The sequence below is a fragment of the Acipenser ruthenus genome, chromosome 7, assembly GCF_902713425.1.
Source record: "Acipenser ruthenus chromosome 7, fAciRut3.2 maternal haplotype, whole genome shotgun sequence".
In the NCBI taxonomy this organism is placed as follows: domain Eukaryota; kingdom Metazoa; phylum Chordata; class Actinopteri; order Acipenseriformes; family Acipenseridae; genus Acipenser; species Acipenser ruthenus.
Genome location: NC_081195.1, coordinates 58,811,771 through 58,835,689, shown reverse-complemented (window position 1 = coordinate 58,835,689; position 23,919 = coordinate 58,811,771). Strand labels below are relative to the sequence as shown.

General features: G+C 38.5%; 2 protein-coding genes across 3 annotated transcripts; one reads left to right on the top strand and one right to left on the bottom strand.

Moving 5' to 3' along the window:
- Nucleotides 1–580: 580 nt before the first annotated feature.
- On the top strand, nt 581–13,401 carry LOC117414730 (lipase maturation factor 2-like). The gene is made up of 14 exons (XM_034024504.3): nt 581–824; nt 3,283–3,536; nt 3,823–3,851; nt 5,123–5,319; nt 5,557–5,735; nt 6,662–6,800; nt 7,421–7,555; nt 7,724–7,829; nt 7,948–8,044; nt 8,405–8,587; nt 9,716–9,884; nt 10,280–10,391; nt 10,495–10,603; nt 11,017–13,401. Exons 1-14 carry the CDS (start codon nt 731–733, stop codon nt 11,320–11,322), a joined length of 2,109 nt encoding a protein of 702 aa, XP_033880395.3. The 5' UTR covers nt 581–730; the 3' UTR covers nt 11,323–13,401.
- On the bottom strand, nt 12,208–20,853 carry LOC117414731 (inositol oxygenase-like). 2 transcript variants are annotated; one of them, XM_034024505.3, is made up of 11 exons: nt 20,667–20,822; nt 20,221–20,386; nt 18,601–18,684; nt 17,682–17,762; nt 16,990–17,152; nt 16,702–16,769; nt 16,004–16,113; nt 15,539–15,606; nt 15,333–15,382; nt 15,041–15,153; nt 12,208–14,546 (listed from the first exon to the last, which is right to left on the bottom strand). In XM_034024505.3, the coding sequence occupies exons 2-11, from the start codon at nt 20,236–20,238 to the stop codon at nt 14,438–14,440; spliced, it is 864 nt and encodes a 287-aa protein (XP_033880396.1). In that variant the 5' UTR covers nt 20,239–20,386; nt 20,667–20,822; the 3' UTR covers nt 12,208–14,437. The 2 variants fall into 2 exon arrangements, with proteins under 2 accessions (XP_033880396.1, XP_058883396.1); XM_059027413.1 differs by lacking the exon at nt 20,221–20,386 and having other exon boundaries at nt 20,667–20,853.
- Nucleotides 20,854–23,919: the final 3,066 nt, after the last annotated feature.

Here is a 23,919-nt window from a genome sequence, read left to right as displayed (position 1 = left end):
CCATTTGTACAAACAGGGCATTTCAAATTAATTAATGGAGCAGTGCAAAGCAAAGAACAGAAAGCAAACTCCGGATTACTGTAATACTTGGAACTGAACAGATTTGTTCTTGTTCATAATTGTTTCATTTTTATTAATCCTAAGTATCCTGTATTTGTCCGTTCTAATATATAATAATAATAATAATAATAATAATAATAATAATAATAATAATAATAATAATAATAACACACTGTATTGCATACACACACTACCACGATACCATATACATTACCAATGAAAGGAGACAGAAATGATTCCATAGCTAGCCTACACTGTCCATCGTTGTCCAACACGACTAAAATGATTTGGTTAGGTTTGTAGGGAAGTGAAGTTTCCTGGTTGTTTTGTGCTCATTTGCTTCAGGTAAGCGTGAACAGCAAACAAATCATTTTTTTAAACCAAAAGCATTGAAATGAGAATGTATACTGCCCCTTAACATAAAGATAGAAATATATTGTTAAAAGCGTATTGACTCACAGTGCCCTTAACAAGCTATTGGACTAAATCCAACATTTTCAAAACCCACCCCCTGTGCGTGATTTGTGTGCGTCACACTGCGCATGTGAGATTGAAAAGCCTGAGCGGTTTCCATGCTGGAATAAACTGCAGAAGTGGACGTGTCGTTATTTGCTTCTCCTCTCACAAACCGTATATATTGAAGGAGCATATAAAATAGTCAAGCATAAAAATGGGTGACATTAAACTTCCAAAGCACATGTTCCTTTGGAGCATGTCTGTCATTTATATGTTTGCATTTGCGTCTCTTTATGCACAGATACCAGGTAAGACATTTTACAAATGCGTTTTATTATTATTATGTTTGTACGTACATGTCCAACGATGATGCATTATGTGAAATAACAATATGTTTAGCATACGGGCTGTTGTTACTGTGTATATAGTATTTAGGCGCTGCACCAAAGTTTTTTTTTTTTTTTAAAAATGCCAGTATGCGTGGTTGGACTGCTGGTTCTGCCAAGGTATAAAACTGAGTTTCGATTTACTTACCTCGCTCATTTTTTAGTTTGGATTATTTTTTCAGACCCCTTGGTCTTCTAAAAATTAAAACTACTCGGGCTTATAAAAACCTTTTCATGAACTAAAAACATGCTGTTTTAGTTAGGTAGCTACCGATAGTTATATGAAATGAAAACTGATAAATGGACGATATATATTTTAAATGCAGTTAGAGAAAAGGGAAGGCGTTTATTTAGGGCGTATCCAAAGCTATGACAAAAAAAATGGAGTTAAGCCACACTTATTTTTTGTTCTCCGGTTTATGAGAAATTTCAAAATTAAGCCTTTGAAAATGTAATCATAAACGACGCAATGTGTATTGAGAAATGTTAACAAAAATACCTAAACTTTTGCTGGAACAAATATTTTAACGACGCTCAGTAATTAGCTTTGAACGCATCTGACGACGCTACATAATTTCACATCAAAAAAGTTAATAGAATATGATACCTTATCAGTGTCGTGTATGTTGTGTACACAGTCAGTCGTGCGCTTAGTTGCAAGCTTGCCGTTGTTAGTAAAGTATTTTCTTTGCTGTTCCTAATATTAGTATTAGGGCGGGAGGGGTCGACCTTGACCTTCCTAATAATGGCACTTGTATAAAGTGCAATGCTTATTTTTAAAGGTTATATTTGTCTCTGTGGCACAAGTAAGTCACCAAAGCAACAGTGAGCCATAGGCGTATCCCTAGCAAAAAAGGCGGACTTTAACGTTCAATTCTATCCTGGGTGCTATTTGTTAAAAATAGTACCAGACTTTGTAACGACCACTCCAGGGACCATCTTTAATACACGCGGTTATACATACTGTATTTGGTGAAAATCTGACGTGCATAACGCCTGCGCATTTTATTGTGGGTATCGTGCTCGCTATTGAATTCACGTGCAAGTCTAGGCTTTGTATTGTACATTCCATTCACCACGTGGTTCACCTTCGTAACGTTGGTTATGTCTGCTTAATTTATTCGTATTTCCACTGTCTCTACTCTAGCCAGGTACTCCAAATATAGTTGGTTCATCTGTAATATGATAGATTTGATTGTGGTTTTATACCAAAATGTTATAATGTGATTTTTTTTTTCATTTAAATGTAAGTTTGAACAGTGTAACTTTTAATGCAACTAACTTATTTTGTTTAGTACTGTTGTCAGTGATTAAGTGGTGGTAATGCCTTGTTAAAATAAAAACATGGATCCTGTATGCCCCTCAGTTTTTAATGGCGGTGGTTTCATTTTTGTTGAAATCATGCACTCTTTTGCCTGCCTGCCGCTGAGGCAAAGGTGACTGGGCATGTAGCCATTTGGGAGCAAATTAAACTCTGAAATGTGGCATCATATAATCCCTCAGGAATTTGAAATGTTAAGAATAAAGGAGAGCTGGCTGTTCTGACAATCTGAGCTACCCAGTACAGCTCAGATTGTTAGACTAGTCTGAAAAACTGTGCTACCCCTCAGAATGAGCTACCCTGATTGAAAAAGTATAGCAGAAGTTCATTCAAAGGCACTAAACTCTACCCTGAGAAGCTTGCAGTGTATAGTGTCTATACTTTTTTTTTTTAACAAAATATGCTTTTTTTTTAAAGGATTCTTAATTCTACAAATTGGGTGATGCTTTGCCATGCGTCTGCCAGTTAGACCGTGGATCAGAGGGGGTGTACTATCTCATGGTACACCGGTTTTGGATAGCCCATACATGCTTTCCTATCTATAGTTAATAGCAATATTGACCGTATTTGATACCTGTACAAAGTTATAAGCTAATGTATAATTTACCTAAAATGGTAGCTCGGATTTATGGGCGTGTATCGAAGAAGGAGGAAGTAAATTCAATACGCATGCGAATTGTGTGGGCATGCGTACTTTGTGTAGGTAGCTCAGATTGTCAGAACACTGACATTGAGATATGGAGATTGGCCCTGAAAAGAAGGTCATGCTAGTTTGAAAGTAAACACGTCATATACAGTGAACTTGTCACAGGTAAAGTGGGTACCTGAGGGCACTGAAAAAAAAAAAGTCTGATTGTTACAACGCCATCTCTGGTGAAAATATATACAACACGCCTGTCATTGTTGGCCTGGTGCCTACACAAACTGCCTCAATCTGTTATTGTAACTAATACAGATTTACCAATCTATGCAATGGGTGACACAAATTGTACCTCATTTAAATGTGACCATTTCAAGAAGGGTGCTGTCCTGTTAACCCTTCTCCTCTCCCGTTGCCAGGTCTCTATGGGAGCGATGGGATCCTGCCTGCCCGGCGGATGCTGCGGTACACAGGGAAGCCTCTCCTGGAGCAGCTGCAGGACTCCCCTACCCTGCTCTGGCTGGGTCCTCAGCTAGGCCTGGACACCCAACAGGGGATGGAGTTAATCTGCCTGCTGGGGACATTGATAGCTTTTGGTGCAATGGTGTGGGAACCTCTGAGAGATGCACTAATATTCCTCTTCCTCTGGGTACTCTACCTTTCACTCTACCAGGTGAGTGATGTGGACATTTTATGGACACTAAGACATTAAGGCTCCTTAGTGTTTTGGGGTTTTTTGTTTTTTTGGGGTTTTTTTTGTTTTTTTCCCAGGATCTCACTATTCACCAATTTTTTTTTGTTTGTTTCAACTGTAGTTTGAGTTATTTAATTCTGCAGGAGTTATTTCTTTTTAAAGTGATTGTCAAAAAAAGCTACACTTACTAGGCTATGGAGTACAAAGTTATGGGTTTGTCCATGGATTTTGACAAAATGCACCTTTTTCTTTTTTTAAATTACAGGTTGGCCAGGTCTTCCTCTACTTTCAGTGGTAAGTGACCACCCTCTTAGTATTTTTTTTGTTGGATTTCCGACCATTCCAAAATGTTATTGGGATTCAGTAAAAGACATAAACAGATTACAAAGCATCTGCTGAGGACGTTAAAATGAAGAGTGTCGGGGGCTCCCGAGTGGTACATCTGGTAAAGGTGCTCCACGTGGAGTGCAGCATGCGCCCTATAGCCTGGACGTCGCCGATTAGAGTCCAGGCTATTCCACTGCCGACCATGGACGGGAGCTTCCAGGGGGCAGTGCACAATTGGCTAAGCACTGCCTGGGGGGGGGGGGCTTAGGTCGGCCAGGGTGTCCTTGGCTCACTGCGCACCAGAGACCCCTATACACCGGCCGGGCACCTATGGGCCTGCCTGTAAGCTGCCCAGAGCTGCGTTGTCCTCCGACGCTGTAGCTCTGGATTGACTGCATGGCAGGCCTACAGCGTGAAAAGTAGCTGACGGCACAGCGTGTGTTCGTCTTCACCGCTCCCGAGTCACCGCAGGGGTGGTACTGGTGAGCTGAGCCTAAAAACAACTGGAAACTTCAAAATTGGGAGGAAAAAAAACAGGGTAAAATTGGCAACTACTAAATTAAAAAAGTGAAGGGTGTGACTATACACTGATGTCATAATATATATATTATACAGTGATATCCATGTCTTGATGGGCTACTGTATATGATGCACAATAAGATCTAAAAGACAATTTAATGATGACTTTTGTTTAATGACAATAATTGTGAGATGGGGAGAGTATGTATTCATACAAACTATAAAACACACTTTACAGTTTTCATTCAAGAATCATTTCAGCTACAAAGAGCTATGTTGTGCTTTTGGTCTTGTATCAAAATAAAAACAATACATACCTGTAAAAAGTGTCACGATTTGTGAAATGTTACAAACCAAATTAAAATATAATCCTGGCTTTAGATTTAAACATGGTCTTATTAAGGGGAGTGCCTTTTTATTTTATTTTTGTATCCCACCTCATTCTGTAAAAAGTATAATAGTGTAAATGTTGTTAGCAATACCTGAAAGTCTAATCTTGCCTTTGCATGTCGCACTTGCAAGTCAAATGCTGTTATGTCTGTATTGTGTAGCTGTGAATGAAGATGTATACTTTTATTAAACTAATATCAATCTAATTAGATTATATTAGATCAGACATATGCTTTGTTATTAAACTAATGATCTGCATGAAATCTGTTTTCAAGAGTGAGTGCTTCCTCTTAGCTGCCTTTTTTATTTTCTTCCTTTCTGTGGCACAGGGACAGTCTGCTGCTGGAGACAGGCTTCCTCACTGTCCTGGTAGCTCCCTTCAACCTCTTCAAATGGAAGTCGACTGTGTCCAAGCGCCACGATGGCATCACCTTCTGGCTGATCCGCTGGCTCTTTTTCCGGCTCATGTTTGCTTCCGGAGTGGTTAAGCTGACAAGTCGCTGCCCAACATGGTGGGGCCTCACAGGTGCCACAAGATCTTTTGAAATCGCTGAACCACATACCAAAAATATGGTCATTTTCACACAATGTAAAAAGTAGCTTGCTCCCCAAAGTTCAGGTATATAAAATATATACGTCAATTTGGGTCATCTGAGGATTTAATTTTTTTTATGATAGGTGGGGACAATTAGCCAATCAAAGAGGGAGTTTTTAGGATGACATTTCCATGACACTAAATTTCATGAATGTTTTCTTTTTCTAGCTTTGACTTACCATTATGAAACCCAGTGCATCCCTACACCTGTCTCCTGGTTTGCCCATCAGCTTCCAGTCTGGTTTCAGAAGCTCAGTGTTGTCGGTACCTATGCCATTGAGATCGCCATCCCTTTCATGTTTTTTGCACCCATCAGACGTATGCGAATAGTCTCCTTTTACCTGCAGGTACTGTACATGGTTGATAAGGGCCCTGTTTAGCAAGGCCAAAGTTTGACCCATATTGTTCTGAAAGCAATAAAATAACTAACTTTATAAAACTAGAAGGAAACAACTTAAGAACAAGGGTTTATAACTGCTCCTGTCTTAAGTTTGTGACTGGTAGTTTTATTGTGTTAAAACTTTTCTATTTCCTTTTGCTATGTATGACCCTAGCTGTTGATGAATTCACCAGAGTTGATGCTCTAAGCCTAGAGGTTTCCACTTTATGTAAGCACAGGGTTGGGGTCAATTCCTGTTTTTCATTTCCAATTATAACACAGCATTGATCAAAATTGCAGTATTCTTCTCACAGTGGCAACAGAGCACTTCAATTTGTCACTTTTAGTCAATTGAATGGCTTCAAATGAAAGCAGTTGAAAAATTACAACAATTATGTCTCTGGAGTATCAATATCAATTCCTTCGAAGGAATTGCTATTAAAAAGGAATTGGAAATGTAACTTTTAGGAGATGTTTGTGGGATACAAATCCGTGAAACTAATATGAAGAAAACGTGGTTAGCTACTCGTAGCCTATTCGATTTGACTCTGATAGTATTTGTTAAATTCTGAGTTTGAACAATCTGTGGTTTATTTGGACCTCCCTGGGCATATGTTTGTAACTGGTGCTACAATATGAAAAACTTACCAACATTTATTGTGGAAATAAATCTATTGCTGATTTCTTATTTTTAAATTTGTGTGTAGTTTCTTTTATATCAACTGTATTCTAAATAGTTTGACACAAGAATACATCTTTAAGGGAAATGTTCATTTAACAGCTGCAGTAGCACAGTTGTCTTAATTTAGTTTAAGCAATTGTCTGTCAGTGTTGAGCTGTGGGTTTATGGGCAGATTAAATACAATCCTAGTGTTCTGTTTCTTTTCCTTGCAGGCCTTGCTTCAGGTTTTAATCATTCTGACTGGAAACTATAACTTCTTTAACCTCCTGACCATTGTGCTGAGCCTCTCCTTGCTTGATGATGAGCACGTGTACTTCTTCCTGGGCCACAGGAAACAAAACAAATCTAGATGTAAGTCATTTCACATTTCTTTATAATGACATTGTATGAAGAAACTCAGGATGATGAAATGCTCCTCGAGAAAGGTCACTTCCCAAACTTGCGTAGAAAGAAGCATGTGCACTCTAAATAATGATCCTAACTGGCTGGAAAATGATAAATGTTTTGACAGATGTCTTCTGACAGCAGTTACTTGGCAGAACTATTTATTTATTTATTTTTTAACTTATTTTTTGAAGACCGTACTGAAGCTGGATACAAATTCCTGGCAAGGGGAGTTATGGTTAAATTAAAATCTTAAATCTTTGTGACCTACATTTGCATAGTCCTTAACTCAAATTGATTGGGCTGATGAAGGCTATATATTCTAAATGCTTGTCCAAATTTGATTAAACTTAACATTTGTAAGTTCTTCCACATACAGGGGATGTTGCTCATGGTGGCACACTGGCAGATTGTCTTCACAATAGAAGGCTGAGGGATCAGCTTTGATTGACACTTGTTACAAGAAGTAATAACACTTGATCTAACCTGCATGTGTGTTTTGTTATGATATGGTATTCTACATACTGTTAATGGTTTCATGGTCCTGGCATGTGTAATGATAATAACCAATATGTTTTTATTTGTAGCCTGGACTCAGACACTGATAAAATGGGGCACAGCTCTTGCAGAACTAGCATCCTATTGCTTAATTGTTTACTGGACTGTGGTGTATTTTGAACTTGAAATCAACTGGGAAAAGAAAAGCATATCATCAAAACCAGGTAGGAGGTGTCTGACTGTCTTTCTGAACAGTTTTTGTTTCTTTATGGAATTGCTTTGTTATAAAAAGTTAATTTAGAACTTGTTTGCCATTACTAACAGTTTTTTTTTTTTGATACATCTAAAAACACTTAAAATAAAATATATATTGTCCACTCTTCATTTTGCAGCCTTCACATATCATGAGTTTAACCAATGGCTGAAGGCGGTTACGATTCCTAGTATTTGGATTGGAGTTCTGTCTCTGACCTGGGAAATAACCACGGCCATGTTCAAGTAGGTCAATGCTTCCTGACTCAAGATCTTCCCTTTTGTGAAAAATTAAGAAACTAACAAATACGAGTGTTTAAAGGTATGGCTGAGCTGCCACAGTGTGTAATTCTTTTTCTTCCAGATGTGCCAGTGTGCGGGGATTCTTTTGGAAGCTGTGGGCCACTATCCAGTGGGCGATATTCGCCACTGCAGCCGCTTGCATGTTTGCTGTCAGCCTGGTGAGAGAACTCTCTTAATGCCATTCTTGGGGTCGTCATTCAAAATGTGGAGTTTTTGCAGATCGCATTTATTTTGAGCCCTGATTTGCCAGCGTATCAGCTGAAACACTGTTACCAAAGCACACATAGTTAACTGAATGAAACCAACTGATCTGCTACACAAATATAACTACTTGAAGAAAATAAATCGTAATAGTAAAATTGGATGAAACAATATCTGTCAGTGGAATGGCCAAGTTTGCCCTACCTTGTTTTAACTGGTAACAGTTCCTGCAAAAATTAAACCGCATAAAATGCACTACATTAGTTTTTTGGTCAGTTAACCAATTTATTTGATTGCCTTTTCCTTTAAATCCCAAGGTCCCTTATACCTACATTGAAAATGACTCCAACAGCAAAATTTGGCCAGGCGTGAGGACAATGTATGACAGCGTTGACCGCTTCCAGCTTGTAAACTCCTATGGGCTTTTCAGAAGAATGACAGGAGTTGGAGGTCGTCCGGAGGTGGTAGTGGAGGGCAGTTACGATAAGGAAACCTGGACAGTAAGGACTGTTTTTATGTTAAGGCAGGGGTTTTCAACCAAGGGGTGTGCATACCCCTGGGGGTACGCAGGATGACAGAAATGCAAAAATAAAAATCAAAGAATCAAAGAACATCTTGAATATTTTTTTTTTTTTTTTTACCATAAATATTTTATTTTTGTTAGCAGCTCAAAGTTTACAGTCTTAACTACAGTTTGAAAAATTATCAACCTGAACGTATGCGTGATTTCGATTTGAGTGTGTTTCCACTCTGATATTACTGAGGCACAGTAATTAAGAAATAACAATAGCGGCTGGCTGAATTGTTTAATAGAGTACATCTAGATTGTCCTTTTGTGTAGTTTGAGTCAAAAATTGATACATTTCTCGCGAAAAACTCAGGGAAACTGAATCTACAGAAAGTGCAACATTTTAAATGGAACACACAATGATGCTGAGATGGCGAGAATGATAACATGATCAAGTTACAGTGCAGACTATTTTTGATTTACAAGATTTACAATAACTTTTCCAAATAGAAAGTGAATATGTGCGTTTCTGAAGAGATTCACAAATGCTGTCTTTTGATTCTGTGCCCCAAAGACTTGTAGTTACGTTTTAAGGATTACTATTTGGTATTCTGTCCTAGCCAGCAGTCTGTCAGCCCCAGACTGTTGTGACATACATTCTATACTAAATATACAGGGAAAAAAATGTTAATCCGGTTATTCTGCCTTTGCAACGGTGGTACCGTTCAGTAAAGCGAATATTGTAAAGGGGTACTTGAGCTGAAACCTCCAGACAGAAAGGGTTCAGTTTTTTAAAAAGGTTGAAAGTCACTGTGTTAAGGTGTTAAATGAGGGCACTCTTGAGCCAAACAGTAGGCACATCATGTACCCAGTATAGTCTGCCTCGGACTCTTCACAATCTTGCATGTCGGGACAAAAACAGCTGACTGTTTATATGTCTGTCAGTAGGTTTTTTGCTTTTGTTAAACTTTTGAATAAGCAAATGAAGTAATAGGTGGTTTAACAGACTTATCTTAATTTACATGTCCTTGATCTCTTCACTTTTTAAAACTAAGTTGTGAGCAAATCCTTCTAGAGTTCAAGTACTGCAGCCTAACACTTTTTCTTCCTCTCTCTGCAGGAAATAGAGTTCATGTATAAGCCTGGGAATGTAAGCGCTGCCCCCCCGGTAGTTGCCCCACACCAGCCTCGACTCGACTGGCAGATGTGGTTTGCAGCGCTAGGCCCCCATGCTCAAAGCCCCTGGTTCACTGGACTAGTCCAGCGACTGCTTCAGGGGAAGAAGGATGGTAAGGAAGGGGAAAACCAATCCAACATCAACACAATGTTGTTTTTGGACAGCTTTTTTTTTTTTTAATGCAGTAGCACTGCAAAGTTACTGTGTCAACTGTACTGTAAAGTCCAATACCACGTTATACATGCTGCAGTGATACTGAGTAGAGAGTATGCTTTATATGCTATCCCCTTATGTGGGGCTGCTACAAAAGTGTGTTGCTTGCTTTCACTTTTGTTTCATGTCATAATGTGCCTCTGGCCTAGCTCGCAGCCCTTTTTGTTTTGAATATGCATAGTATGAATTATAAATAAAATTCATTAACTTGGCGAAATTATTAGGTAACATAACATGGCATTCTTGAGTTTGTTAAAATGTGTGTTTCTGTTTTTGTTTTTTCCCGCACAAAAGTTATTGACTTGGTGCAAGTGGATGAGTCTCAATACCCCTTCAAATCACATCCTCCAACTTTCATCCGAGCCCGCCTTTACAAGTACTGGTTCACCAAGGTCAATGAGGATGGGTGAGTATACAGTGGCACTTCACACATCTGTGGAGGACAGGTTGCAGGTTCCATTCACATTTGTAAGTTTGGTTGGTTTATTTGTTTCTTTCTTTGTTTCCAGTTCAGTGCCTCAGAAGTGGTGGAGGAGACAGTTTTCTGAAGAGTTTTACCCCACTGTGTTTCTTGGTGATCCCAACTTGGATTCCCTGCTCAGTCATTTTGGACTTAAGGTAACCTGATGCTGGCAGTTCTGTCTTCTTCACCTATAGATTGTGAAGGCTATAATACAATAAGAATTGGGGTTTTCAGAGATGTAGTAGGTGCCCTTTTCCACTGGAATACTTTTGAGCTAGTGTGTAATTTGCATGCCAAGGACATTGCAACTTGTTCTGAATATATAGTTTGCTTTCAAGGATATTGTTGTGGATATAGTTTTGATATGTTTTACACTCCTACAGCAATAGAGGGCAGCACATACAGTACCTGTAGTCGCCTTGGATAAAGGTGTCTACCCAATAAATAACATACAAACCATTTATAACAGGGCTCCTGTTTTAGAAGCATGCATAAATGTATTGTATTCCATTTAGTTTAAATTAATTTTGGGGTTTAGAAAATAAAGATATTTTTCATGTTCCTTTAGGACAAAGGACAGCCAAAGCGCAACGCTGATACGTTTTTGCCGGTTACTCTGAGAGCCGTTCGTGAATATGCCCGACCACTCCCTGCCCCCCTGATTCTGTGGTCCCTCTTCTTTACCGGGGCTGCAATCTGTCTCCTCAAAGTGCTTTTCAGTGGGTCTCGTAGCAGCAGCAGCAAAAACAAGGAAAAGGAGGCTGTAGCTGCTGTGGAGAAGAATGACCAAGCTGTGAAAAAAGAGGAAAAGGAGAAAACAAAACGCACAGAAAATTCTGCCGATTGTGACAAATATGCTAAGAAAAGGAAATGATGTGGCTTCCTTGGGTATTTTTAACATGGTGTTTTCTGGTTAATGTGTTTTTTGTCCTTTATCCAAAACTCTAATCTTTTCTATTATTGCAATTGGGGGAGGGGGAGGAATAAAAGAGAACTGGCAAGTGCCAATAAATGTTACAAAGAATGCATTTATTTACTACCAGAAGTCAGGTAGTACAAACATACATTGACACTATTTGGGAGATGAATTCAGAGGCATCGTGTTAATCTACATCCTGTGGATAGCAGAAGGAAAATGTCATAGTTTGCTGCCTTAATTTGTGTTTTTAATGTGTAAAATAATACTCCCTTCACTTTTGGTTGTCATTATTTAGAATAAAGATTTGGCTACCAAAGTCTACAGTTTACCCAGACAGACAGTACTGAACCATGTTTTTTTGTTTTTGAACAACATAAATCTCCCTCCATATTTATATTCAGTTATTGCCGCCTTTTTAATATGTGGCAACTTTTCTAAATTATTGTTCCAGGCTTTTACTGTTTTATATGCAGTGTTTAAAAAACAGCAAGTGACCAGCTAATGTAGGTTTTGCACACACACAAATGTATAATTGCATAAGTTAATAAAGTTTTGGAACTAAAAATAAGTATTTTAAGTTAATATAAATGCAAAGCAGCTTTATATTTTTATACTCAAGTTTTGAAAATTAAACCCCAAAGTGAACATTTGAAACTATGGGACGTCTCGCTGATTTAATGTTGGTTGAGGTTTAAATGTTTAGATTTCCATGTATATGTAAAGAATATATTTAATTATGATTTTAGATCATTGTTTCTTATAGAGTTGATTTGTACTATACCAAAGCACAATCACCTACCAGAACCTAGCCAAAAAATGCCTTTTATACATTCTTTAGGCTTTTTGTGCAGCCTTGAGTTAATGCCTTATTTCTATCTGTAAATAAATGTTCATCAAAATCTAAGAATATAAGTTCCCAATCACCTCTAGGTATTGCAATATGGTATATAACTTGTGAACCAGGTTTGGGTGATTTTAGCTGGCAGTGTCAATGTTACTTTAACAGTAAGACTTTTATTGTATACAATTGTACCTAAATGATTACATAGTTTTATCTTTTATTCAAGTATATATACAGTAGCTACAAATGCCATTAAATATATATGAATTAGAGGACAGTAGTTATACAATATAGAACATTCTCAATATTATCACCACATGATTGCCAGCATCATTACAAAGTAAAGGGGGGTAGTGGGGCTTATTCAAATGGAATTTGTGCAGTACTTGTATGCCCTTTTAATGCTTTGTGAAGGGGCTCTTGGATGCTGTAATATTTTGCATTCTCTTTTAAAGCCTCGGGCTAATAATTCAGATAACACTGTTATAAAGGGGGGGGAAAAATGTGTAACCACTACCAACTGTGCATTTTATTTGGGAGGTCACATTGGGTGTATATGGAGCTGTAAGGCTGTATATAAATAATAATTTAAAAAAGTAACAATTAGTCAAGTTTACAATCATAACAAGACTTGAGCCGTTCCTTGCTGAATGATAGCTTGGGATTGTTCGGTTAGACAGTAGCGATATCTTTAGCCTCTAAATGAAAGCATGTATTCTAATGGTTTCAGAAGTCGGTCCACAAAGTTGTATTCTGTTGGCTTTGTTTCCTTTTTGTTTTCAAACATGTTGAATATATTAAGTTTCCTTCACTTTATGATAAGCTTCTACGGGAACACAGTTTGATTACAATCAGTGGTCAGGCTGCTGCTGACTACATCAAAATAATTTGGACATTTTGCCCCCAAATATTGGAAGCATTTTAAATAGTTTGTTTAGCACTAATCCTTGGTTTAGACCTAAACAGAGTCTGAATCCAGTCATGCATTGCAGGGTTCAGAATGTGTCTTATTACCAGCATCAAAGAAATTCAATATGAGCTGCAGACAAAGCCCTGTGCATACCAGTTTATGAGAACATTTGCATATGTGTGTGCCCTCCACATTGTACACATGTGTAAACACCAGAACCAAGAAACTGAAAACAGCATTTTAAAGCTGTGTATTTCTAATAAAACTTCTACTGTAAAACATACAGCTTTTGTCTTCTATTTTTAATTTTACTGTTGGGAAGAATGATTATTATTATTTTCTGAAATAGATTTCTATAATGATTGGCTGGTTTCTTCAACCCAGATCTGGCACTTTAGGAAAATCGGTAATGTTCTGGGTCATAATCTTTCTAGACACAAATTTTGATGTAATTGGTCATTGTGAGAAAGACTGACTTGCACATTTCTGTTGCTGGAATGTTTCCTCTGTCCTCCATGTTCTCAAAAAACTACTACAAAGAATTATCGTATTGGCTAGTTATTAGAGCTTTGACCCATTATCATCTCATGAAATTGGGCACAATAGATCATTTGTTGTGCGGGGAATTGAATCACCTTTGTTATGTTGCTGACTTTAACTACCTAAAAATTGCTTTAGATAGAGTTATATAATTGATTGCACATATTCTATAGGGGGAGACAGGTTTAGGAATGCTCTGAAGCAAGGCTGACTCAACTTTTGTTTTGAGCTATGACAGCTCACTTCCTGTATGCACATGTGTTGCCATTATTGAATCAAAAAATGGTTTTATATTAAGGTAATTAAAACAATACAAAAATGCACATGTCTGCACTTCCAAATCAGCACTTTCATATACTGTATAATCACAACAGTTTGTAAACACTCTGATAAGCTGGTTGCAAGCAGGATTTCTCATTCGTGTAATATTCCAAAATGACCATTTAAGCAATTCAGCTTTGCTTGTGTACAAATCAAATATGAACTGAAGCCAGTTGTCACAGTGCCAAGTTATTTCTTTATTAAAATCAACTGTTCACTGTGGAATGTGAGACTATAAACTTCAGCTGGTATATTGGAAATAGATTGTTCTTAAAACTGGAAGTTTATATATTTGTTCAGAACCGAAGATCCCCCAGTGAAAGGTTGCTGTAATTGAACAAATGATTGGGATTTTTGAGGGTTCAACGCATCTTGGCTCAGCCTTTCCTTGAAATATCTTGAATCCAGTTTGCCCACGCTAGTGCCTTCATCAGCTTGCTTTGAATCCAGGCATCTTCTCACCAGTACAGTTTCCCAGGACAGTACTTGTCAATGAGAGACTGATAGTATGGCTTGATCTTCTCCACATCCGGCAGGTCCGTACTCTTGGTATAAAGATCGAATTGGCTGTCCAAAGAACATTGATAATAAATTACTTGCTTTATCAGAATCAAACTGAATGAGGGGGTTATGATTGGACACCCACTCTGCTCCTAAACTATACTAAGTAGTTGATGAAATGATTACGATATCCCAGTTGCGTGTGTGGTGTTCAGTTTAAAGCCGTGGTAAAATTACCAGGTACAATAGCTAAATCAAGTACAGAACTTTTTACCCCTAATGCCTTTCTTGATGGAACATTTGAAAATGCATGTTTGCAGTTGTACAGGATTCTGCATATAGTTTAGCTAGAATAATGAATTGCTCTAAAAGTGTATAGTAGATAGGACCTGCAGGTTTTATAAGTCACTGCTCTGTTTGAGCCAAATTAAAAAGGTGTGTAGGACAGGGACACATCACCTCACAAGAGAGACATAGCTTCACACCCCCCCCCCCCCCCCCCCCCCCCCCCCCTCCCCCCACATCACCTTGCTGTAAACCCGAACCCTTAGCTTACTCACTTGAATTCTTGTACCCATTGTAACATCTTCAGGTCCTTTTCATTGCAGAGGTGCATGTACTCTTTGTGAGTGTGCCAAGGATAGAAGGAATGGTATCTGATCATATACAAGCCCTAAATGAAATTGAGAAAACATTAACAATCTGTGCATCATGAGTTTCTCAAACCTCCTAGTCTGGGTATCTGGGTATAAACACCAGTTTCTGTTGTGTAAAGATGGACACTAAGAATGACAGCAGAACGTTGAGTTAAGGAACATCAAAGTAAACCAAGCAAACATGCTGCTGACATACCTCTTCAGGGATGGAACATTTGTTAAACGTCATCACTCTGTACATGTATTCTGGAATTTTAAAACAGGAGAAGAAACTCTTATTCATTCGGTACAACAGTGTGTTGTAATTTTAATCCATGTAGAAATTGTGATTCATTTACAGTGCTATGTAGATCTGTAATTCAAAATGTTTGCACTGTCCAAACCAAAGAAATGGCTCCTTACCATCGTGTCCCCAGGACATCAGTACATTCTCCAGGCCACAGTTTGGTTTGTATACACCATTCTGAGTACTAAGAGAAAGTAAGAATAAAGTGAGATGCATGACACATTTCATGACACCTCCATCATTTGGAACAGTATTGCACAGTCAATAGCTCTGGGAATGGCATATTGGAACTGAAGCAAAGAAAATATATTGTCCATCTGTAAAGTATACAGGGCCAGCATATTTTTACACATATGTTGTTTCCAGTTAACATAGCCAATTCTTTTTTGTAAGCCAGAATATTGAGTTTTAAATACACATTTTTTTTTGTTAAAATAGTTTTAGTTTTCTATTTTTTTTCTTTAATTGGCTTTAATGTTTTGTGGATGAGTTACAACTGACTCCCCCTCAGTACTGGACTATCATGGTAAATACAAAAAGAAAACACATAAATAAAAAAACAGACAAAATATTGCTTTTACTTATAACGTGGGTCTTTGTCATCTGTATTGTCAATGAAGCTTGTGTCCCTGAAGACAATGGAGTTCTGGAACTTGCAGCCAACAGGGTAAGTATCACCAACCACTGACCACTGCAAAATAAAACGTGTTTCATTCTGTCAATGTCAGTCCATAAAGTTACCACATAGCTGTGGTGTACACATTACTTTAAGTATGGCTAACACTTTGGAGGAAATAGCTTTGTAATATATACTGTACTGGTGGTAAAATGCTATTATAGTCTTACATACTTATATATTAAATCAATTCCCAAGATATACATCTCAGTGGCCATTTTAATCAGGCACTTGTTTTTATTAATAATGTATTGCATGTAATTACAAGATTACATAGCAACTACAATGAGCATACTGTACATATTGTAACAGATGTAGTTATAATGTAACCAAATGTCAACAAACATGTAGCTACAGAGTAACTACACAACTACATAGTTACAGTAGAATTAACTATACAGTTTACACTTGTAACCATTTTTCTTTTTTTTTTCTGCATCGGATTTGGCTTGCTCCCATGTAACCAAGTAACCAATTCTAAAATGAGCAATGCTTCTCGTTGAACAGCCCATAGATGAGGTAGATTATAACGTGCGCTGTTCAGGTCTGAATGCAAACCATAAACGAGCAGAAAGGTTGTTTTGGATTGAATCACTACTCTACCTGTGGTTGCCCCCAGAGAGCCATAATCTTCCCAATGTCATGAATGAGACCAACTAGCTGGAACCAGCCTATGAAAAAAAAAACAGTAAAGAGAAACAATTAAACACACTTTGATATCTTATTCTAGCACCTAATGGGTCCTGATTCTGGCCAAGCTTGATAAGTTGAAGGGTGTTTAAATTATACAGTATTAGAATCCTGTGAGCAAACCAATAGAAAGGGAGCATAATGCTTATAATGTGAAAAGTTTACGTTTCTTGTTCTATCAGCGGCTAGTGTGTTGCTCACCTTTGTCTGGGTGTGCTTTGCGGATCCCCTCTGCTGTTTGGTAAGCATGGAAAGAGTTTGGAAAATCCACGTCAGGGTCTGAATGATCCACCAGCTGATCAAGACAGTCCAGGCTTTCCATCACAGTCATGTGGGCATGGCTGCAGTTTGACCACTCTGCATGCTGTGGGAGGAGGAATGTAACAAGTTTAGATGGTAATTCTGAATATTAAATAAGAGGCAGGTTAGGATCTCCAGAAAAGCTCTAAAATCCAGGCAACTATAGATAGAGAGGAAAATGTTTGGAGAAACACCACCCAGGACCACTCTGAATGATTGGGAACCATACAAATCAATTGAATTAACACCTGGTGCTACTTTATACTATGTTTGATTTTGTAAAATGTTTCATGTTAAGATAGCATGCTGCCAAGGAAGTGGTTAGATCCCCAGCTGGCACCAATCAAAAGGTTTTAACTGCAAACTGTTTTGAAAGAGTGAACTTCAGTTTGACAATTAGCAGCGGTCACCTCAAACCACCCTGTTCCTGGGTGATTGTGCTTCTCAGGGATGATATCTGCTACTCCACATGACGGCACTGCGTTTGAAATTATACCGTTTTGATGTGTCGCTGTTGTATGCAGTGTCTATTTCTGAGAAGTCTTTGAATTATGAAGAGGCTGTCAGACAGTGCTGAAGTGGTGTACACATACCTTTTGTTTCACGAACTCCAGAGTCTGATTGGTGTGCATCAGTTTGTAAGTGTTGTAAACTCGTTCAATGAGATCCCCACTCTACAGGAATTATAACACAGACATGATATAGTTCATCACTATTTCCTGTTGCAGTGCACTTCCAGCGCTACTAATATTATATTACTTTAGCAAAAGTATGGGAATAATAATAATACCAGTGGTTCCTCATTCTAGCACTGTATAGCACCAGTATGCTTCACTGGTCACTCTGAACCACATAGAGTCAAACCTACCTAGTATCACTCTTGCTAATGTCGCCCTCCGATTATTATCACCACATTAAATGTCCTGGACAGGATATAATTGGAGACAACAGGGACAAGATCCTGCTGATATTGTCACACCCTGGTTAATATCACATAATATTACTCTAGGAAGCAATAGCTTTAGATTAGGTTTACATGTAAATTGCTGTACATTGAAATGTATGTTGTACATGTGGAGTGTCATATGTTTATTAATACATACTAATTAATAAAACTAATGTAATCAATGGAATACCTAGTACTACAAGCAGTCATATTTGTTATATCAACGTGTATGTGTTTTAGTGCTTTTTTCCCCAGGTTATTGGTGAACCTTTGATAAAGTCAACTCTGCTCAGTACCTTTAAGTGATAATAATATGATTTGAATAGGCTGTATCATTTCTGACGTATACACTAGGCTGTATCATTTCTGACGTATACACTAGGCTGTATCATTTCTGACATATACACTAGGCTGTATCATTTCTGACGTATACACTAGGCCGTATCATTTCTGACCTATACACTAGGCTGTATCATTTCTGACGTATACACTAGGCTGTATCATTTCTGACGTATACACTAGAAGGTGTATTCACCCACATCATCATTTTAAGAAAAAAGAAATACCTCAAAATTCCTGAAACCACTTTTCTTCTCTGCATTGCCGGTAATTTGCTGCTCCGGACGATATATGTCTGAAGGGTCGGGTCCCTGCCAAATCAACCAGGTATGTTAAAGTTTATATCAAGAACAAAAATGTTGTGTAAACTTCGCCAGAAACAGTCGTCAGCCCTGGGCTGCAGTTGCTGCCATTGGCTGATGTTTTCAAGTCAATAATCCGGCAGGACAACAACTCACTTCTTCTATCATATTGAAAAGGAACTTGGATAATCATAAATAAAATAAAGAGTTAAATAAGAAACAATGACATGGAGAAACAGACATTGTACAGATTGTAATGCCTTAGCCACTTCACCTTTTATTACAAATATATTAAGAAATATATGAAACTCAGTGCTGATTCTTCATAGCAAAGTAATTTATGAGTCCACTTCTATTTAAAGAGGGTCAGAATTACTGAGTTAAACACTGTTGTTCACAGTGCATGCTTTTAAAAATAAAATCCTGACTTTGACAGTCCAGTAGAAGTGTACATTAACATCCTGCACGGTGATATACATACTCTCAACCAAACCAATGTAATGTGTAAACTATTAAACAATGAATAACCTAAACCATCATTCAGCATGCTCTGTACTGTCCTTCACTCTCACCCAGATTTCTCATTTAATATGGAATCAGGGCAACCTTGTTCGAAAATGAGTAAACTTTTTAATTGACGTGATTTCCAGTATTTATTGAGGCAAGAGCAGCTAACCAACATTCCAAAAAATAAAATGAAATATTTCTGTAGTAACAGATCTAGGAGAAAAGCCTGTTTGTTTTGTCAAAATGGGTTACCTCAGGTGCTTGACCGACTGCAAAGTCAAATATCCTTCCATCTAATGATCTCAGTGTAAATAAAAGAAAAAACTGGGATATCACTGGAATTATAGCAACACAATTTTTTATTTTATTTCTTTTCTTTCTTTCTTTTTTTTTTTTTTTTTTAAGATACCTGTTCCAGTAGACAGTATTATTTAACAGGGAATCCTCTCCAAAGTTAAATTGAAATATTGTAGAGTACATTGACAATCTGGCATGGGTTAACACAAAGGACTTCAACTCTTTCAGCACAAAGGAGTTTTTTTCATCAGCCTATGAATACCCTTCTGCCATAAAACAAAGCTGTGCTTTTTTAAAGGACATTACAGCACACTGTAATCTCTGCATTGCATCAACAGTTCATTTTTTAGTGAATATCACAGACTATCCCTAGCTAGCTGGTAGATGTAATTCTGATTTGTCCTCTAATGCAGTAAAATAGTATTTATTGTACTGCTCTAAGTTAAAATCTCTGTTTGCAAGCCATGTGAGTGAAATTGTCCCCACCCCAGCTGTGTTTTATCCTGGTGGATTACAGATTGATCAAATCAACACCTAAGTACCTTTGCAAAAAGAAAACACTGATGTGATAAATAAATAGTTTCAGTGCCTTGTATGAAAAAAAAGCCAATACAATACAATTCCCATAAATATATTTTATGATATATTTTGAACACATACAAAATAACATAAAAAGTACACATTTTAATTTAAAAAGAAAAAAAACTGCACCACCTATTCCAGGACCAATTAGATACTTACAGTTTCAAGGATTCTCATCTTGTTTGTGTGTCTTTGATTCTTCTGAGAGAGTGTCTCTGATTGACCAAACCAGCGGATTTAATGGCTTTAAAAGGTTGCTCTAGGATTGTACCACTGACAGTTTTAAAACATAATCCAGCAGGATGGTACTCTGGCACACGAGGGCCTGCGGTAAGCAATGGGTGATATTTTAACCTGGCTCTGTTAGATAAATGCAGATTCTAAGAATTGTTATCAGGGTCCATTTGGCACATTCCCAACAACATTTTGAAGTGAACATCGAGCCCCCCCAGTGCATAAATAGGCATTGAATATACACCAATACACAAAATAATGTATAGCCAACAAAACAAATCAACGGTTCAAATTTCATAGAGGAAACAAAGCAGTTGAATTGCTGTAGATGACAAAAAACTATCCAAAAAATAAATAAAAAAAACGATTACCTGATTAGTCCTGAAATTATGCCCTGTGGATAATTTGCCTTTGCACATGCTTCCAAAATAGGGACTTAAAAATCCTCTTATTACATGTTAAAAAAACACAACATATTCTAATTACATATGGTTCCCCTCTGTATAGCCATGACTTTGCAAAACTTGAAAAACCAATTTTTTGGGTTACATAACTGGTTGGTAAAGAGGCTTTCATGTGGTTTGAGTAGTGGAGAGCTCAAAGTTCACTCACTGACCAGATTATAATGAGAGCCAGTGCATTAATGTGGAACTTCCATATTTGGTATTAATGTTTATATCACTTCCCCACTTCGAGACATTGGCTAGTGGTGTCGGATCAGCTAGCTTGTGACTCCTAATCTTAAGCATGTGCAGAGTTGCAGAACAGGAACATTATTATTTGACTCAAAAACAGATATTCAAACTAAGTATTGATATCAATTGCTATGATTTGGATATTTCTACTGTGATGCTGTTTATTTAAAAAAAAAAAAAAAGAAAAAGTTATTTTTATTTTCCACTAGGGGCCACCCTTTGCTTTAAAACCAGCAAACTTAAATGAAACTAAAAAATATAGTGACAGTGCTCAGATAAGTACAAAGAATAATTTATTGGGAATGCAAATCTTGTACCAACTTCAAGTCTAACAATGACTGTTTTCCATGTTGCAAATAAACTTTGAAGACTCTGAAACAGCAATGATTAACACTAGCTTTTTATTTGTCACACTGTAGTGGGAATGTTAGACATAAAATGCTTCATTAAAGAAGTTACTAGAATCACAGTCTATTACTTCTATTAACCAAACCTGCTTTCCTGATTTCTGTGACTATAATACTGTTATGACACCACCTTGGAGGATCTTGTTTGCACATGTCGAATACAGATTAATCAAACTGGGTGTCTTTGCACTCCAATCATGCTGAGCATGATGACACCAATCATTCACTAGAAAGTTATTTGAATAAAGGATGTAACCCTACTGTTTGTTTCAAGATAAGTAAACTTCCTTTTCCAAAGAGAATGTTAGGTTACTTACCGTAACCCTGGTTCCCTTTCAATTCGAAGACGACCACCACCGAACATTATGTATGGGATATGCCTGCCCATAGGGTAGGTATCGCTGAGCTCTCTATAACAGAGCTGCTGATAGGCCCCTTCCTGGGATGATGCACTTGGTCCCGCTCACCGAGGGAATAAAACTGTCATCCTGAGGAAGCCATTTCACTAATTCCATCGAACCTGTGAGGGCGACCAATGTGACCTTGCGGTTGGTGGTCGTCTTGTCTTTCAGGGAACCAGGGTTACGATAAGTGACCTAACGTTCCCTTTCAATTCGAAGACGAATACCAACAAACCAGACCACAGCCGTCATGAGGGAGAAGGAATGGCAGCATATGAGGGAAGCGCTAGCACTGTCTAACCCAGGGGTTAGCGGTGTGAACTTACACCCTCAAGGACCCTCGGGCTTAATGAAGGCAGGGCAGGGTCTACCACATTAAGCAGGTAGAACCTGGAGAAGGTATGTGGTGTAGCCCAGCTAGCCGCAGTACAAATATCAGACATTGAGGCCCATCTGAAGAGTGCCCAAGATGTAGCCAACCCACCAGGTGGGGGCAAGCCAGCACCATCATACGCTGTCGAGACTGTGTCCACAATCCAATGTGACAGATGCTGCTTAGAGAGGGGCTGTCCTATGGTCCATGTACCGTGACAGACAAAGAGCTGGTCAGATTGACGTAGAGCTCTTGTCCTATCCACGTAGCATCTCAATGCCCGCACTGGGCAGAGGAAATTCAATCTCTCATCCTCAGTTGAAGCAAAAGGAGGTGGATGGAAGGACTCCAATTCCACAAACGGAATAATGTGGAAGGCTGTGATCACCTTGGGGAGGAAAGTAGGGTTAGTGCGCAGAGACATCCTGCTGCCATCCTCCCAAATACGCATGCAGGAGCTGTGCAGAGACAGCGCCTGCAGCTCATTGACCCGCTTAGCGGAGGTGATAGCCATGAGGAAGGCTGTCTTCATAGACAGGTACTTCAACTCTATGGAGTGTATGGGCTCAAACGGGGCCTTCGTGAGAGCCTCCAGTACAATATTAAGGCTCCAAGAAATGCGCACCCGGAGACACCGAATCTACGGGGGCATGGCATGCAGAGATAGCCGCTAAATACACCTTCAAAGTGGAAGGTGACCTACCAGCATCAAGCATTTCTTGCAGAAACTGTAAGATGACTGGCATAGGGCAAGATATTGGGTCATGGCTTCCAGCCAGACACAAAGCTTGGAAATACCTCTACTTATAGGTGTACAAAAACCTAGTGGAGTCTGCCCTAGCGCCCTGCAACGTACCCACAACCGCATCTGGTAGCCCTAGGGCTAACCAGCGGTCCCTTTCAGGGGTCAAACCCATAGCCGGAACCTGCCCGGTTCCGGGTGCCAAAGAGTGCCTGACTGAGGTTGCTTGTGGAAAGAATGCCAGTCAATAGAGGACGCAGCTGGTTAAGAACAGGAGCGTGGCATTAAAGGGGTGGGGACAATTCCACTCACATGGCTTGCAAACAGAGCTTTTAACCTAGCGCAGTACAAGATATACTAAAATATGCAGTTTTGGACAAAAGACCTTGTGACAGGGTAGAAAACCCCTGCACATAATGAGAGGGGGCAGGGCAAAGCCCTGCTGTTTACATGTGTGTTTATTTATCACGGGTGAATGGATTGTTATGATTTAAAAATGTATTGGTGTATTATTATTTAAAAAGAAAATATATTGTTTTGTATGTATTTTGTGTTTAGTTAAAAACACGCCATTTTGTTTATTATTATTGTGTTCTGGCAGAGGTGGTGTTAGTAGCTTGTCTCTGCCAGACAGCTCGTGAGAATGTGGCTGGTGCCGTTTATTGAATTATTGTTTGGTGTTTGTAATTATTTTTTGGTCACAAGTATATAAGCCTACCGCTTTCGTTGTTCTGGGTGAGTGTTCAGAGGAGAGAACGAGAGCGAGCGGAGATCTAAAATGAAAGTAAAAAGAAAAGAAAAAGAAAACAATTGCTACTCGTGCTGGGAAGCAACAGCACGGTACTTGTTTTGTGTTCAAGATCTGTTTTGTTTACATTTTTATTTTTGCTCTGTGAGCAGTGTTTTTTGGTTTAAATTAAAAACAGCTCAAGAGAGCGTCTTTCACCCGAGTACCTGTCTGTGTGTTGTGTCAGCTATCTGGTCTGGGGACGTCACCCTCAGTTAC

Bases quoted from the DNA above. Each gene is read 5' to 3' on its own strand.
- LOC117414731 (XM_059027413.1), bottom strand. From the start codon at position 20,714: ATGTGCAAAGGCAAATTATCCACAGGGCATAATTTCAGGACTAATCAG. The intron at 17,763-18,600 runs GTATTTCTTTTT...TAATTCCTGTAG, and splicing joins GTGGTTTCAGGAATTTTGAG to AGTGGGGATCTCATTGAACG. The intron at 14,547-15,040 runs GTGAGTAAGCTA...TTCTTTGGACAG, and splicing joins CAATGGGTACAAGAATTCAA to CCAATTCGATCTTTATACCA.
- LOC117414730 (XM_034024504.3), top strand. From the start codon at position 731: ATGGGTGACATTAAACTTCCAAAGCACATGTTCCTTTGGAGCATGTCT. The intron at 3,537-3,822 runs GTGAGTGATGTG...TTTAAATTACAG, and splicing joins TCTACCTTTCACTCTACCAG to GTTGGCCAGGTCTTCCTCTA. The intron at 5,320-5,556 runs GTGCCACAAGAT...TTCTTTTTCTAG, and splicing joins AACATGGTGGGGCCTCACAG to CTTTGACTTACCATTATGAA.